This window comes from Solanum lycopersicum, chromosome 1, assembly GCF_036512215.1.
Source record: "Solanum lycopersicum chromosome 1, SLM_r2.1".
NCBI classification, from domain to species: Eukaryota; Viridiplantae; Streptophyta; class Magnoliopsida; order Solanales; family Solanaceae; genus Solanum; species Solanum lycopersicum.
The window spans coordinates 84,678,164-84,694,327 of record NC_090800.1 but is presented as its reverse complement, the minus strand read 5'-3'; the positions used below and the strand labels follow the sequence as shown (position 1 = coordinate 84,694,327).

Below are 16,164 nucleotides of genomic sequence, written 5' to 3'. Positions count from 1 at the left end.
TTATACGACTATAATATCTAATATCAATATGATTATTAATTACTTTAGAAATTAGAAAAATAAAAAGTTGTTAATGTAATGAAAATAAATATCATTAAAACTTATATCAAAGAAATAACTTTTTAGTTTCTTAACATTTTATTTAATACTCCCTTACAAAGGTAAATTAGATCACATCAATTCGATATTTTAAACAGAAAAATCAGATATTCTAAAACTACATGAAAAGTACTATAAATTACATTTTTTTTGCATATTAATATGATGAAAAAATACATCTTAAAATGTTAGTCAAAGTTTTTTATAGTTTGACTCTTAAAATAAAAATCATGACAAACAATCCAGACGGAGGGAGTATAATAATTAAAGAATTGAGTTGTAAATGAAGGGAAAAAAAGAAAATAAAAAAAAAATAAAAAATCAATTATTAATTAATAATCAATTATACTTTTCCAAAAATAAGAAATTCAAAAGCTACCGTTTTGCTTACATATAAAAATATATTTCTTAAATATTTCTCTTCTTTATATTTCACTTATTACCTTTTATTTTTGTAGTTTATATATATATATATATATATATATATACACAAAAAAAAAAACTAAACTCCTGCTACTCAAAAAAAATACGAAGTTTAAAAATTAAAAAGAATAAGTTATAAATAAATTTCTGATAAATTACAAAAAAAAAAATCTTTAAAAATGAGCGTGATAGAAATTTATCAGAATTTAAAAAGTGTTTTATTTTTAATAAATGAAAGAAATTTAGGAGAATGAAAGAAAAATTTTAGAAAAATTAACTAATAGTATTTTATTAATGATAAAAAATAAAATATTTTAATTTTTTTCAACATTTTACAACAAATTAAATGAAATTAATTGAGAAAAAATGGGCAGAACATATTCATGGTAATAAAAGGAGACATAAATAAAACATACATATTTATAAAAGATAATAGAAATAGAAGGTACAATGTAAAAATTATGAAAATAAGGATCAGAGTTAAATACATTTCTTTTTTAGAAAATTATAAAAATAGAAGGTAGAAAAAAGAATTTCAATAAAAATAATAAATTGTAGTAATGATAAAGAAAAATGAAAATTAATAAATTGTAATAATGATGAGAAATTTGATTTTTTTTTTCAGATTTCATAGATTAGAGAAAATAAAAAATTAAAATATGTAACAAAATAAATGACTGAAAATTAAACTTAAATTTTAATTATATTACATGAAATATTTTCTTTTTAAAGAAAAAACACAAATGTTCTATCAAGGTTTAGTCAATAAAAATTTTAAAATAGTACAACTATCAATTCCAAAAGTGGATCGATTCTCAATAATCAAAAAGGAAAATAAATTATAGCACTAACTAAATTTAAAAAAAGAAAAGTAAATAAACAAATGCAAAAGAATGACAAAAGCTTCAGAGATTTTCAAACTCCATATTCAGTCGTCTTCTTCGATCAGCAGCGCAGAAATCCATGACTATCTCGACACCATCTATTCATCCGACTTTCATCTTTTACAAACAATCTCATGTCCAACATGTAGCAATCTAATGGTATGGTTTATATAGTATTCAAAAGTTAATGTTAAAAAACTTTTCAAATTCTCTAATTAAGTGTAAAGAATAAATTTTCTTAAATTTTACAATTAAGAAAAAAAAATTTAAGGTAAGAATTTGATAACTGAAGCTTTTATGTATGATTTAATGAGGGAGTGATTAAATAGTATGCTTTAATATTTTATGAAAATATTTAATAATATTTTATATTTTAAAATGAAAAAAGAAACTTTACACAAAAAATCTGCAATAAATAAATAAAAAATCCAGCCCTTAGAGGCATGCCACATCATCAATTCTTGATTCAGATTTATATATATATATATATAGATTAGTATTACCTAAAAAGGGAGTTTCAATCAAGTATAATTATATTTCAAAAAGAACCTTATAAATTATCAATGATACCAAAGCTTTGGCTACATGGAAAAATGGCTCTTAAAAGAATAGTGTCAACATCTATGTATATTTATTAAAATAAAATTTGATCTCTAATTTATTAACTAATATTGTGTTTGGATCAGTGTTATTCATTATATTGTTACTATACAATGTTTATTTTGATTGTTACTTAAAATGTATTATATTGTATTGTTAAATTTCGTTATTACGTAACAATGGAAACTCTTATTTTATGGAACAACCAATTTGGTGTGTTTCCGTTATTACTTAATTTCTTTTCTCAATTATATCTTTATATAATATTTCAAAATACTATTTTACCCTTTACCTTAATTATTTAAATCTAGTCAAACCTTCTACCTTAGAATAATTAAGAATATTTAAGTAAATTTATAAATTAAAATACAGTACGATACAATCAAACCAAACAATTAAAATGTTACTAAACAATAACAAACAATACAATTTAGCAAAACATTATATTTACCGTACAATACAGTACAATAGAATATAATACATTACAACACATTATGAAATAATGATTGTAAAGGGTACGACTTGACATCTCTTGGCTAAGGGTGGTGTCGCCCCTGCTTACAGTAACTTATGGAACAAATTCTTTCTAATAACTTGCAAGTAGCTTAAAAGTAGGGATGTGCACTATTGAAAAATCAAATTAAATCAAATCACATTACACAAAATTTTAGTTTTGATTGATTTTTTGTTTGCTTTAGAAGTTATAAAAAGAAAAACAGAAAAAATCAAATTGTATATATAGAATTAAGTTGGTGTTAATCACCTCTATTCATTTTTAGTAGAGCTTGTCAAAATGAGTTGGTCCAACTCAACCTAATTCTAGCGTGTTAGAGAGTTAAATAAGTTAGTACAAGCTGATCATTTTATTTGAAGAACCTATAAAATAGCAGTCAAATCCAGTTCTAAGCGGACCACGAGTTGGAACAGGTCGACCGTTCAACCAGAAAAACGAACATCATTGTGTCTTAGAAAGAATATCTAAGACTAAGAGTATCAAACGTTGATATCTGATGAAGACGACATCAATACATATAATTACACATTTTTGTGAACACTTATAAAAGTACATAATAACCAACATAATAGCCAACATACAACATTGCAAGATTCATCCCAGCAAAAATTATGACACGATCACTTTTTTTCATAAATAAGACAATAAAGGAGAAAATGAAAAATTAGACATAAAATTGAAAGTAGAATTGATTTTAGTCGGCTAAAGGTCGTGAAATGTAAAAGACCTACAAAGAAGTTAAGACATAATTTTATATTTTTTAAATATTTATTGACGAAATCTTTGCAAATAAAACACTACTACAATATATAATAAATATTTTTAGGACATATTACATAAATACACACCTTTTGTTTTACTTATTTCTATTATTTTCTATTACTTTCTAAAATCTTCAAAATTCATTATTTTTAATGTATCGGATCTGCACATTAATATATTCGAGTCAGTATTTAATGTATCTCAGCTACATATTAATGTATTCGAGCTTCAATTATTGAATTTTTATTTTATTTTTAAGGGATTAATGTATTTAAAATCTATTAGGGATAGATTGTAATTTCATATTTAAACTATGAATTTATGTAATTTACTAATATTTTTAACATTCATACCCCATTTAGTGCCCGTTTGGATTGACTTATTTTAGGTTTTTTAAAGTTAAAATAACATTTAAGTAGCTTTGAAGTGTTTGGATAAAGTTTAAAAGTGCTTATAAACACTTATTTTAAAGTCAAAAACAACAAAAATAAGCTAAAAGTCATAAATTATAAATTCTAACTATGCTTGTTGCCTTATAAGTCATAAGTCATAAGTCAAAAGTGAAACCAAACAGACCTTTACTTCAAGGGTTGAGTTGGAGACTTAACGGGTCATGGCATTATGATTATGTTTGTATATTATGTTTTAACATCTATAATTGATATATTTATAAATAGTGTAATTTAAATTTTACTTGTGATTTATATTAGAAAGTATATTTAAAAAATTTAATATTATTATTTTTCTTAGCGTACTTTTTTCTTCAAATTGTAAATATAACTATGATTATATTATTTATTAATTAACGACAAAATCGAATATAAAAAAATCAAATCAAATTAAATTTATATTGGTTCAGATTGAATAACATCCTTTTAAAATTAAAAATCAATTAGTAAAAAACAAACCAGAAACTCAATACACACCTAATGTAAAGAGCAGCTTCCTTCAATCTCGTAGGTAATTTACCGAGCAACTTCGTTTTTATAAATAGAAAGTTAATCAGTAGTACATTTCTTAGTAGCACATTTCTACATTTTATTATTATTATTTATTATTATTATTATTATTATTATTATTATTATTATTATTATTATTATTATTTCATAACAATCCTCTCCCTTCATAATTATTGGACTTGTAATTTCAATTCTATTATTTTGGTGATAAATTTGTTTAAACATGAGAAAGAATTTACATATTAAAATAAAATTTTAACAGTGTCTGACTGTCTGATATGATTTAAAAATCTATTTTATTTTTTTTACACTTATATCTCATTAAGTCTTAAACTCTACAAGGTATATATCATATAAAATATAATGTAATTCCTCTTGAGTTTATGCTGAATGAGTACAATTTCGATATTAGAACCCATAACTTTTCCTATAAAACTTGTATGGAGCAAGATAAAAATTCTCTAAATTTACATACCTCATAATGTATATTGAAAAAAAATTAAATCATAAAAAAAATATTTTACTATATATTTTTCAATAGGCATAATACGTAAACATAATTGATAACTATGACTTTTAACTTTAAATGTGCATAACCAGACACTTAAACTTCTATTAAATTGAGCAAATGGAAACATTCATCCTACATAATATCTTATATATATTATGACACTTGTGTCGACTCGTTCAATTTTATAATAATTTAAATTTATACTTATACATATTCCAAATTAAAGAACATAATTGTATGATCACGCCATTGTGTTTATATATTATGCATTTTCATTATTTAATTATGAGGAGCAGAAAATAGGGAAATCTATGGAAAATCTTCTAAGATTTTGAATATCAGTGAAATTGCCACCACATTACAGACAGCTATATATCTATAGAAGCTATAAAAGACAACAGTAAAAAGCTGTCTTTACTGTTGATACATTTCTCTACTCTCTTCGTTACTATTTAATCGTCACTAATTCAGATTTCAGGCTCCTCCAAAAAATAAAAAAAAATTAGGCAAATTTACTACTATATTCTAATTTAATGTTCTTAAAAGTTAAATTTTCAATAAATAAATATAAATGAATTTATTTTAATTAACTAATTTAACCAATGAACAAACGTTAATTACACAAATATATATTTTCAAAACTAATAGAAGTAAAATAAGAAAAATAATGACATAATCACAAATACTCAAAGTTTTTAATAAGAATTGAAAAGAGTATTAAATGTAAGGTTGTAACTAATTCGCTATATGAAGTTAAACTATAGCGTAGTAAGCCTTTATACAGTCAGTCCATACATCTTAAAATTGTAACTATGATGAATATTCTATTTTTGCTGGTATAGTGAAAAAATATCCTATCTCCTTCATTAATTTGAATACATGATGATGCCTCCGTTCCAACGGTGGAAAGGGCAAAAATTTATTGCAAAAATTTTTCTGCACAAATTAAGTGCAAGAACATGAACAAGGCGCAGGCAGCAACAAATTTAAATGAGGGCAGCAACACCAAGTTGCTGCATCTCTTTAAGCCTCCATATAGGGTGGATCGCTCCTTCTCCGAGTTCTTCTGCTTCTACTAGTTGCATAGCCCAAGCATAGTATACAGTGTGTATTGTATCCTAAAGACATGTAGTAAAACAACATTTAGCCATGCCAGGGTTAATTTCAAATTCACAAGTCTTAAGCTTCGACGATGAGCTACTGTAGATTGAGATGATGAGGTCATTCTATAGAGCAACATAGATTGTCTCAATTAAGAAGCTTTTTCAAAGGAATGAGCTTTTAAAGTCATCGAATTTGGAAATTCTTGACTGATGCTCGTGAACATCCTGAGTGTACGAAGAGTACGCTAGTAACATAGAAAAATGACGATTTGACCACAGATGATATGATCACTAGAAAGTACCAAATTTACCAGCGGGGTCAATTAATTGAATAGCCAATGCACGACATTAAAAATAATATCAACCTAAAACAGAGGATAAAGCTTACCTGTCCCCCTTCTTTAATTGAACCAAGTTTATCACGTATGCAGTAAACCTGTTGCGTCTGGAACTGTGAAAATTAGCAAAGGAAGATTACTATCAGGGTTTCTCCATCATTCATACACAAAAAAATTTACCAAAGAAAGATTACTGTCAGGATTTCTCCAAAACTTATATACAAGCCCTGTCAAGAGATGCATTAGTCCACACACCAAGAAAAATGAGGAGATATGCTTACCGCCAAAATGATAATGGGACTGTCTCCCATCATTTTTGTCTCCCGTACTTCAACGTCCGAAATATGTAAAATCTGCACAACGAGAGAGAGAGAGAGTGAGAGTAGTTAACCATACAGATTGTCTAAACATTTATTCATCCATATACAAGGTGCACAAATATAAAAAGGTAGGATCTGTCCGCCACCAGCCCCTTTTTTTGTGGATGGCAGTGGTGTGAACTCATTTTCAGTAGGGTTATTTGATTCCTAGTAGCAATGGGGAGAAACCACAGGAGACGAAAAGTAAAAGGAAAGTTTGATGCTAGAGAAACCAATTAGTACTGAACTCACACTAATCGTTCCCTTGAATGTAATTTATTTATGTGATGAAAAATGAGAGATCACAAGTTCCATTTCCAATTCATAGTTTGAGCAACTTTCCTACAGCGAGAGGTGGGAACTCTGGGATGAACCATCTCTCCAGGGATTGTGAAAGATGCTCTACTAAAAAAATTCTTGTTATTGCTTGGCCTCATAATCCCCAAAAAGGGGATCCCACTCTAATAGCTAGGAATAAATTAAGTGTGCGCAGATACAAAGGCTCCTTATTCCACAACACCGAAAGCACTACTTTTCTACTCTTTCATATACCTCGCGCAGCTGCAGCAGGATTTGAAAAAGGAGTTGATTGCAACTTCTTCCCTTTTGTGCCAGTTGTGGGCTAGGGATCTCTTTAACAGGGAGAAACCACAGGAAAGGGAAAGGGAAGTTTCATGCTAGAGAAACCAATTAGTACTGAGCTCAAGCTATTCAACCCCTTTAATGTAGTATACTGTGTGATGCAAAATGAGAGATCACAAGTTTCATGCCAAATTTTCAGTTTAAGCATATTTCCTACAGCGAGATGTGCGAAATCTGGAATGATTTTAAATCAAGACCACAACTACAGCAAATGTAGCACCTAATGCTTAGATCAAGGCCAATGAGAAACAGTAAATAGCAATATGCAGCGTGAACAAATACATTTAACTATTGACGCCGGTACAACCCCTAAAGAAAAAAAATGACGCGTTTAAAAAAATAATAATATCACTCTTCAAGGTATTAGATTTGTTGAACAGGCTTCATGACAGAAGGATAGTTCTAGTCAGGGAAAACGGTTCTAAATCTCTATCAACATAACAGCATCTTGACAAGCACGGAACTCACAAATTGTATCTTCACATTAACAGAATAAGCCCATGCATCAGCAATAAAATGTAATCACCTACAGCAGTAAGAGAAGTGTCTTGGCTATTTTAATTCGATCAACTTTACTAACTATTGATCATGTCTGACATGCTAATAGAAGTGATCGAAAACAGATTGCAACACTGAAAGTTTAAGTAAAGCGGCACTTTTAATTTATTTATTGTTATTCCCTTCAGTGTAAATAAATATTCAAACTGGAAGCCAATACCATAACTTGTGTTTCTCTTACCTTGTTATCAAAAATGATACCCTGGCTTTCAAAAGCTTGATGCTCTGCTTTACACCGCTCAATTACCTCTTTGCTGCAATATTTCTTCAACACCTCTGAATCTCCCTAATGACCCAAAAGCAAGACGTCATTGAAAGAAGAAGAAAAAATAACATATTTAAGTATATCAACATGAGAAGATTCAATAAGCAGTGAAAGACAAAATAGAGCTCGGTACGAGGCAACAAAAGGAAGGGTAATGGTGGACCTGCTGATTTACTTCTGAAGTATTTATCCATCCCTTTGGGTTATATGATAAAGAGACACATAGATTCTCCTGTCTGTCCAACTTTGAAGGAGTTGAAAACTAGACGTGGAGAGATTGCACCACCCACTACTCTTAAATGTGAAACAAACACATGACTAACCCATACCCTTCTGTCTGCTTCTACTATTTCTACCCCACACGAGAATTAATGTTCATGTGTCCATAAGCTTTAGTGAACTTGCGCATACTTACTTTGAAGAAAGCACCAAGAACTGGCCGAATCACTTCTTGAACCTCAGCAACAAATTCAGGTAAAGAGAATGACCTTCACAAGACATACTTCAAATTTCTTATACAAGCCAAAAATGAAAATGAAAAATCAAGCAAAAGAAGGCTGTAATCATACGGATCTCTGCGGCGGATCTCTTTAAATGACAAAGCAGCTGTTGATTCTCCAAACACAGTTTCATTTATACTGCAACCATTAAGATAGACCTATAAGTTACTCTTAAATAGAACTCTATCCAGGACACAGCATTAAAATTGGAATGTAGCCATACTCTTGGATTTTATGAACAACGGGATGATCACTTGTTTCCCATCTCTCACGAATATCTTCTGCAATCTGTCATACCACAAAAATATTTCAGATAACTTCATATAAATGCAATCCAAATTCACTGCTGCTGCTATCAGCTACATGATTTTATGCTAAAAATTCTCACTTACAAATGCTTTCTGGATGTATATCCTCATTGAGTTAAATATAGCAGATAACGAAGTTTGAAAATGAAACCATATCACAAATGATAAATTTCTACAGAGAATCAGAAAGTACCTCCTGGCTTTTTGTTACAACAGGTTCACTCATGCCAGTGAAGCGCTTAAACACAGGGTGACCTTGCATCTGGAAATAAATAAAAACTTAAGGCAAATTAGGATTATGAGAGGAAAAGACAAGTTCACTCAATCTCAACAAGGACTAATAAGAAAAAAAATTACCTTTTCCTTGAGTGCCTCCCATTTCTTATTCCACTTCGACTGCTTTGACGGTAAGACAGCAACATCAGTCCTTGTGCTCCTCTCGAAGTTTGATGAAGTTTCTTGTGTAGGAGCAGAATGTTCGAGGCGCTTTCTCTTACCTGGAGTACCTTTCAATTCATCCAATATAATGCCATATCCCTTCTTGGCTAAGTCAACAGGCTTTGCTTCTTTTATTTTTTGGATGGCTGGTGAGACTTTTGATGATAAGGATGAAGCAGCAGACTTAACCTTGCTAAAAACTGTTTCTGCATTATCACTGGAAAAAGATTGTTGCTGCTGCTGCTGTTCCTGTTGAGTTTTTGCTGATGCAGACTCACTACTCTCATTGGTATTTTTACCAGAAGTATCTGAATGACCACTTGATCCTGGAGTTTCTTCCTTCCCCGTCCGAAAGCTTGACCTGACCTATAAACGAATCAGGGTCAACTGTTACTCTCTTAAAGAATTCACCATAATCGGGACATGTGCTAACAAGAGCTCAGGGAAGAACTACCAACCTCCTCTTTAGTAGCAGATATTTTTTCCTCCACATTGGCATAAACCTACAAGACAAATTATATTATCTCAAAAGGCAGTGACTAAACTTGACTTTTTTAAGGAACTTTCAGGATTCGAAGATTGAAAGATCAAATATCTTTTTTTTTAATGGAAGAGTTTTATTACTGGCTTCAAGGAAAAGCATTCAATACAAGAGTAAATAGTTAGCTCCATTACATGAGATGGTTATGGCAGAACCAAGAAGCTATCCCAAAAAGGCAAAAAATATGTAGGGGAAACACAAACAAGTGGGAAAGTCAAGGTTAGGGAACTAACAAAGTCTAGAAATGCATCAACATTATACGACAGTTTGTTCCAATCAAAGATGCAAAATAAACATCTAGCCTTCTTGGAGTGGTTTGTAGTTGAAAGATCAATATCTTTACTAATTAATAGTGATAGGTGTTGAAAACATAAATAATTATATAAACTTATGCTCTCTCTAACAACTTAAGACCACACACATTAAATTGCTATCAGAGTAGGCAGAAGTCATGGGTTTGAGTCTTGCCACCACCCATCATCAAATTTTTTTCCCCACATGCTTGGACCAGTCACACGTGAGGGGATGTGTGGAGACGTAAGTTATTAAATAAAAGTATGTTATCTCTAATGACTTAAGCTTTTAGATGAGATGGTTACACTTCAACGACAAGACAAAACTTCACTGCAATGAATGTTCTCAAATGTTGGTGCACCAGAGGAAAAGATCTCCAAAGAAATAGTGCACCAAGAGAAGTCTCATGTTTTGTTGGCAGTAGAGCATGGTGCTTGACAGAGGATAAACTACGTACAAAACTTCATTACAAATATTACCATACAAAAAATAACTTGATTGCAAATATTTGTATTACTAAATTAAAAGAAAGGGGGGGACACTGTGTACAAGAGGATCCAGTATGTGTAAAACATAAGTAGGAATTGTGAATCGTCTATTTATTCACTAGAAGGCTGCAAAAGAGTTGTGAGACATGTTTTCGACTTATTCGATATCAGGCAGGCATACTTGAATCCGTAAAGGTTGTCTATAACAGCTTACTAGGAGGAAAAGAGGGAGCTCAGTTGCAAGATATAGAGAGTTACCAGCAAGTATTATATGGACACAAACACAATGGGGAAGAAAGGAATCAAGAATGTCCCGTAAGTGTTTACACTCCACAGATAGATTGAAAGATAGATGTCCATTTAATCTAACTTGCCTCTGCAATTCAAAGTCTGTATATGATGTAACACCTGGGCTTTATATCCCTTCATTTTTGAGGGGGTAGAGGGGTGCTTTTATACTCATTGCATCCTCTGAATCTCCGATACTAGATTTTTATTATTTTATAGAAAGGCAACAGAATAATATGAATCAACCTGGCATACCATCTAGATACCTAGAAGCAGCTTTGCACAGCCATGAACAGCTGTTAATATAGTCTCGAGGAAAAATATATGTGTGGGAGCATTCATTTTAGATAAATCTCAATCAGCAACGAAATATTAGACCAGCACCCTGATGGAGGGTGCACCATTACAGTATTACCTTTTTTGCCGTAGCTTCAGCTTCCGTCCAAACACCATCGACATGCTTGTAAAGCTGCTCAGTTGTCTGCTTCGTTCTGCATTTGCCAGTTCACCATTTCAGGGTCCCCATTGGTAGTTCTGCCAGCCTTGACATACAACAGTATGTCTCAGCCCCTTAAAGAAAAGGCTAAAACCTTTTAAAATTACATTTAAAGGAAATCTAAAAGGCACCTTGTTTTAAGATCTTCTTTCACCCCTTTTAACTCCTCTGCTTTCTCCTTCAACACCTTGACTGACTGTTGGAATTCTTGATTACTGCAGCAATAAGCATTGAGGAATAAACCCAGTGACACCCCCAACAAAGTCTTAGAAGTAAATAGATGGAGAGCGCGACACGGACACTAGAAACTTGATAATCATAAAATTGAGAAATATTTGTATTCTCTACTATCTCACTTCAAAAGATAACAACATGTCCCCATATCACCCGGTCCCAAGGAAAAAAAGAAATGCTCAGAATCAGGTTCCTCATACTTCATTTCGACAGATCTAGCCAACTAATGAATGCTAGGTAGCCATTTCTGTTGGGGATTTTAAAGATAAAGATGTAGTAATCAATGATAAAAAATGTTGAATGCAAGTTAAGTTGAGTGGAAGACATAGCCCGCCCAAGAGTGAAACAACATATTTGAAATAACTACATTGTCTAGCATATCCACATACCTGTGTGTGCCCCCTTTTTTGTATGACAATAGTGTGAACATAGGATAAAATGATAAGGAATCTTCTCTTGGAAGAAAAACATTGCCACAAGCAATATCATTTCATGGATAAAAAGAAACTAATATCTGTTTAGAGTGGTCTAAGGGTCAGGATACTATTGTATTTAATATGGCCATGTACACAAATGGTGGTAGAGATAAACACAAAAAGAGATGAATTATTAAGAAAGTAATAGCTGCTAAATATGCGACATGAATGAATGTTTCCAGATGAAGCGACTAGCCATTTAATGAGCACGTCTGCGGAAAGGGATTATGAAGAAAAAGATGACTTCCTTAGATTCATTGACTTTGTCATTCGGAATGACAAATTTTGGTTGGATATGTGGCATGAAGATGCAATCTATGATCAGTGGTGTTAGCTATTGCTCATAATATGAATGCAATATGAGCTTGTAGCTAACATGACGTTTGAAATCGTTCAAGAGAATATCATGGGAATTTAGCTTTTCAGGAGCTATTCAGATTGAGTATCTGACAAGTGGAACATGGGAAGGGTAGGATGGTATAAAGACGGTTAGTGTGTACATTGTCATTAAAATCTTATTCCTACGGTCTAATTAATTGAGAAGAAAAGAAGACGTCGTAAAAGGAGATTCTCACACAAAGGCACCAAAGAAAGTCGCTCATTTAACTTAGGTGTGTCCCGCGAAATGATATCCTTATGAAGACAATCCAATAAAAAATAAATGCATTTCTTTAAGTGCAGAGGCTATGGATAGATGAAGTTATGTGTCCACCATGTCCATCAAAGGAACTGGAGGATTTTTCAAGGCAATGAGAAAATACTTAAGATATATACAATATCTTGTTTTATTTCATATATGCTTTGGCTTAACTAATTCTTTTGTATAGATAGTTTGGTAGGCTACATACCTAGATTGTACATATATCTTTTGCGCATCTTCACCAACTACTGAAAGATATCAAGCCCAGGGTTGATCACAAAATTAGATACAAAGGGAGCTTCTAATTCAAATAATAGAATTCCCTAGCTGGTACAAAATCCCTTTCTCTTCTTTAATTACCAATATACAATAAAGTAAAACAATTAGAGCATTGAAATGAAAAGCAATAAAGAAAGAGCAAATACCTGTCTACTTCGCCTTTAACTTTCTTGGAGAACTCATTGAATACACCGAAATGACGAATACCCAGATACCTATCTGCTCCAACAAACCTCAAATTTGTTGTAACTCTACCCAAAACCACCTAATGCAAAAAAAATAAAAAATTACAAATTATAAACAAGAAGCAGTGAGCACAAATTGAATAAAGAAGAAAAACAACGAGAACCTGTTGCGGTGCTAATATTCGGCGGAAAACAGGTTGTTTGGAGATAAACAAGTCCCGCACAATCTTTCTGCTGGTCATTTGGAGCCCTTTAATGAAGAAGAAATGCAGATTTTCTTGTGAAGAAGAAAACGGTCTGTAGTAAGCTCTTCTTCTTCCGTTCCTGCCCTAATGTTAGAAAGACTTGTTTGGGCCGCAAGATAAACCCCAACTTTTTAAAAATATATTGGTCTAACAATTTTTTTAAAAAATATATTCCATTGAAAAATGAATTGCTTAAAAATAAGGAAATTATTAATTGAAGATAATGAAAAATAAGTTTAACAAATGATATTCGCATTTATTTATCTTCCATACCGTACAACATGTCATCCTTGCTCAACCCCTCGTAGCCCCAATCCAGCCGGCTATCCCAATTATTTATTTAAATTATATACATTTATTTTTTATTTACATATCGAATACAAGAAAAGAAAATAAATACTCGTATATGCAAATTAAAGCCTTGCATCAAAATGCAAAGAAAGCATGACATAGTACATGATTATAACTAAATACGTCTGGTTTCCAAATTCCCACAGGCCACGGGCAGCATAAATCTTGTGTCTTCACTTCACAGACAGCACTTCCAATCATAACAAACTTAACCCCCACCACAACCGCACACAAAATTTAGTAGGTTTAATCTTTAAATTGGTTAACGTGTGATATTAAGTTATGATGAATTTACTTAAATAACAATATTACCATATTATGTTATGAAATAATACGTAACAATGATTTAATTAAACCGAAAAGTGAACCTATGGACAACACTCTCTTTGCACGTGCCTCTCACACCCAAGAAGTACTTACTACATTCCTCTTTTTCCCTCCCCCATTCTCAAGTACTCTCACCAACCTTAACGTCTCTACCTTTGCCAACCCTTCACGAGAGTTACGTGCCTTTCTTCATTCCTTTTCTTATAAACAACTCTATTAATTTCTCTTTTAATTACAATTTACATTCTTACTTTCCCTTTTAACAAAAGCCACCACATGGATGAGCGATCAAGTGATGGCGCCGACCGGCGTAAGGGCCCTGGAAAGCATGTTTCAGGGGCCGTGGAGCAGCAAGCCTCGGGCGTTCTTCCAGCTTCCACGGCCCCTTGTGGTGCATGCAAGTTCTTGAGAAGAAAATGCATCAATGGCTGCGTTTTCGCTCCCTACTTTGGTTCAGACCAAGGCGCGGCTCGGTTTGCAGCCGTGCACAAGGTGTTTGGAGCCAGCAATGTGTCTAAGCTATTGTTGCACATTCCGGCTAACCGGCGGCAAGACGCGGTGGTTACTATTACTTATGAAGCTCAAGCTAGGCTCTCGGATCCTGTCTTTGGTTGTGTCTCAACCATTCTTGCTCTGCAACAACAGGTGAAAAAGTGTCAAAAAAAAAAGAGTAAAATATTCTTTCGTCCAAAAATATTGACAAAACTAAGTCATTCTATGAAATAATTCACCAAAATAATATGTTTTTTAAAAATTTTATAAAAACTAGTATAAACGTATTTCACAGTAACGTTTTAGGGCATATTTTATTTTTTAAATGCTGACGGCATTAGATTGATATACATTATTCATAGTAACATTTTACTCCTGAAACGTTACTCAAAGTAATGTTTTAGGAGTAAAATATTACTAAAAAAATATTTTAGGAGTAAAACGTTACTCACAGTAACATAGTATCAATCTAACGATGTTTGTAATGAAATATAACTTAAAACGTTAATGTGAAATATGTATATACTAGTTCTGTAAAATTTTGAAAAAAAAATATATTATTTTGATAAATTATTTTATATAATGGCTTAGTTTGGCAAAAAAATTTCAAAAGCTGACATGTTTAAAGCCACAAAATTAAAAAGCAATTTAGTACATTTGATTTAATTTTAATTTATAACGAAAAAATTAAAAAAATCTTCTTTTAAAATTTTGTGTCAAATCAAACCAATTCACTCATTTTGAAACGGTGGAAGTATAAGTTCATCTAATAGACTAACATGAGGTAGTACAATTATTTTGTAGGTGGCATCGTTACAATCAGAGCTAGCAATAGTGCAAACACAGGTGATGAACAGCAGATATGCAATGGCAAATGCGTATCACAATATTTCACAAGAACAACACATTGCAATTCTACAGCCAAGTTACTCAAACAATTCTTCTATTTCAAACAACAATATTAACCTCATCAACAATTTCAATAACTTTACTACTAATAATATTTTTGATCATCAACTGCATGGATCAGTTACCTGTACTGCTAATAACTCTCCAAGTTTTGACCCAATTCATCAACTCCGTGAGGAGGAGGAGGAGGAGGAAGAAGAAGAAAGCCATAATCCACTTGCTTTTACTAATCACATGTTTCATTCCCTGTGAAGTAATATTATCACACTACACCTTTAATTTTACAAATAATTGAGCTGTTTTAATTACCATATATATATGTTGATAGAAAAAGTTTATTAATTATTTAACTAGTAAATATTTCACTCCTCGCTTTTACTTTCACTTTCAACATTGTTCAATTACCGCTAATTAAATATGTATTTTAAGCGACACTTAACACTCTTTATATATATTTTTAAAGTCTGTAGCGACATTTAAATCTAACTTAATACGAATAAAATTTTTAACATTATTTATTAATGTGTCGATTCATTATCGCTAAAAGTTATTTTATTATAATGCTTAATAAATATTTATAGGAACATATTAGTTTTGACTTAGCAAAGACGATATATGTGACTTCACGAGATCAAAAGTCCAACAATAATCGGTCA

The 16,164-nt window shown here is 31.4% G+C and overlaps 2 protein-coding genes across 2 annotated transcripts; one reads left to right on the top strand and one right to left on the bottom strand.

The window, feature by feature from the left end:
* Positions 1-5,425: 5,425 nt before the first annotated feature.
* On the bottom strand, positions 5,426-13,597 carry LOC101251332 (mitochondrial import inner membrane translocase subunit TIM44-2). Its single transcript, XM_004230099.5, has 14 exons — positions 13,349-13,597; positions 13,146-13,264; positions 11,502-11,585; positions 11,290-11,365; positions 9,722-9,766; positions 9,183-9,629; positions 9,019-9,087; positions 8,741-8,805; positions 8,587-8,655; positions 8,433-8,505; positions 7,934-8,038; positions 6,475-6,546; positions 6,244-6,306; positions 5,426-5,870 (listed from the first exon to the last, which is right to left on the bottom strand). Exons 1-14 carry the CDS (start codon positions 13,424-13,426, stop codon positions 5,739-5,741), a joined length of 1,497 nt encoding a protein of 498 aa, XP_004230147.1. The 5' UTR covers positions 13,427-13,597; the 3' UTR covers positions 5,426-5,738.
* Positions 13,598-14,298: 701 nt separating this feature from the next.
* On the top strand, positions 14,299-15,853 carry LOC101259300 (LOB domain-containing protein 20). The gene is made up of 2 exons (XM_004231205.5): positions 14,299-14,752; positions 15,404-15,853. Exons 1-2 carry the CDS (start codon positions 14,384-14,386, stop codon positions 15,758-15,760), a joined length of 726 nt encoding a protein of 241 aa, XP_004231253.1. The 5' UTR covers positions 14,299-14,383; the 3' UTR covers positions 15,761-15,853.
* Positions 15,854-16,164: the final 311 nt, after the last annotated feature.

Excerpts from the sequence above, each read along its gene's own strand:
- LOC101251332 (XM_004230099.5), bottom strand. The coding sequence starts at position 13,426 with ATGACCAGCAGAAAGATTGTGCGGGACTTGTTTATCTCCAAACAACCT. Across the intron at positions 13,265-13,348 it reads GAATATTAGCACCGCAACAG|GTGGTTTTGGGTAGAGTTAC; the intron begins GTTCTCGTTGTT and ends TTTTTGCATTAG. Across the intron at positions 6,307-6,474 it reads GTCCCATTATCATTTTGGCG|TTCCAGACGCAACAGGTTTA; the intron begins GTAAGCATATCT and ends TAATTTTCACAG.
- LOC101259300 (XM_004231205.5), top strand. The coding sequence starts at position 14,384 with ATGGATGAGCGATCAAGTGATGGCGCCGACCGGCGTAAGGGCCCTGGA. Across the intron at positions 14,753-15,403 it reads TTCTTGCTCTGCAACAACAG|GTGGCATCGTTACAATCAGA; the intron begins GTGAAAAAGTGT and ends ATTATTTTGTAG.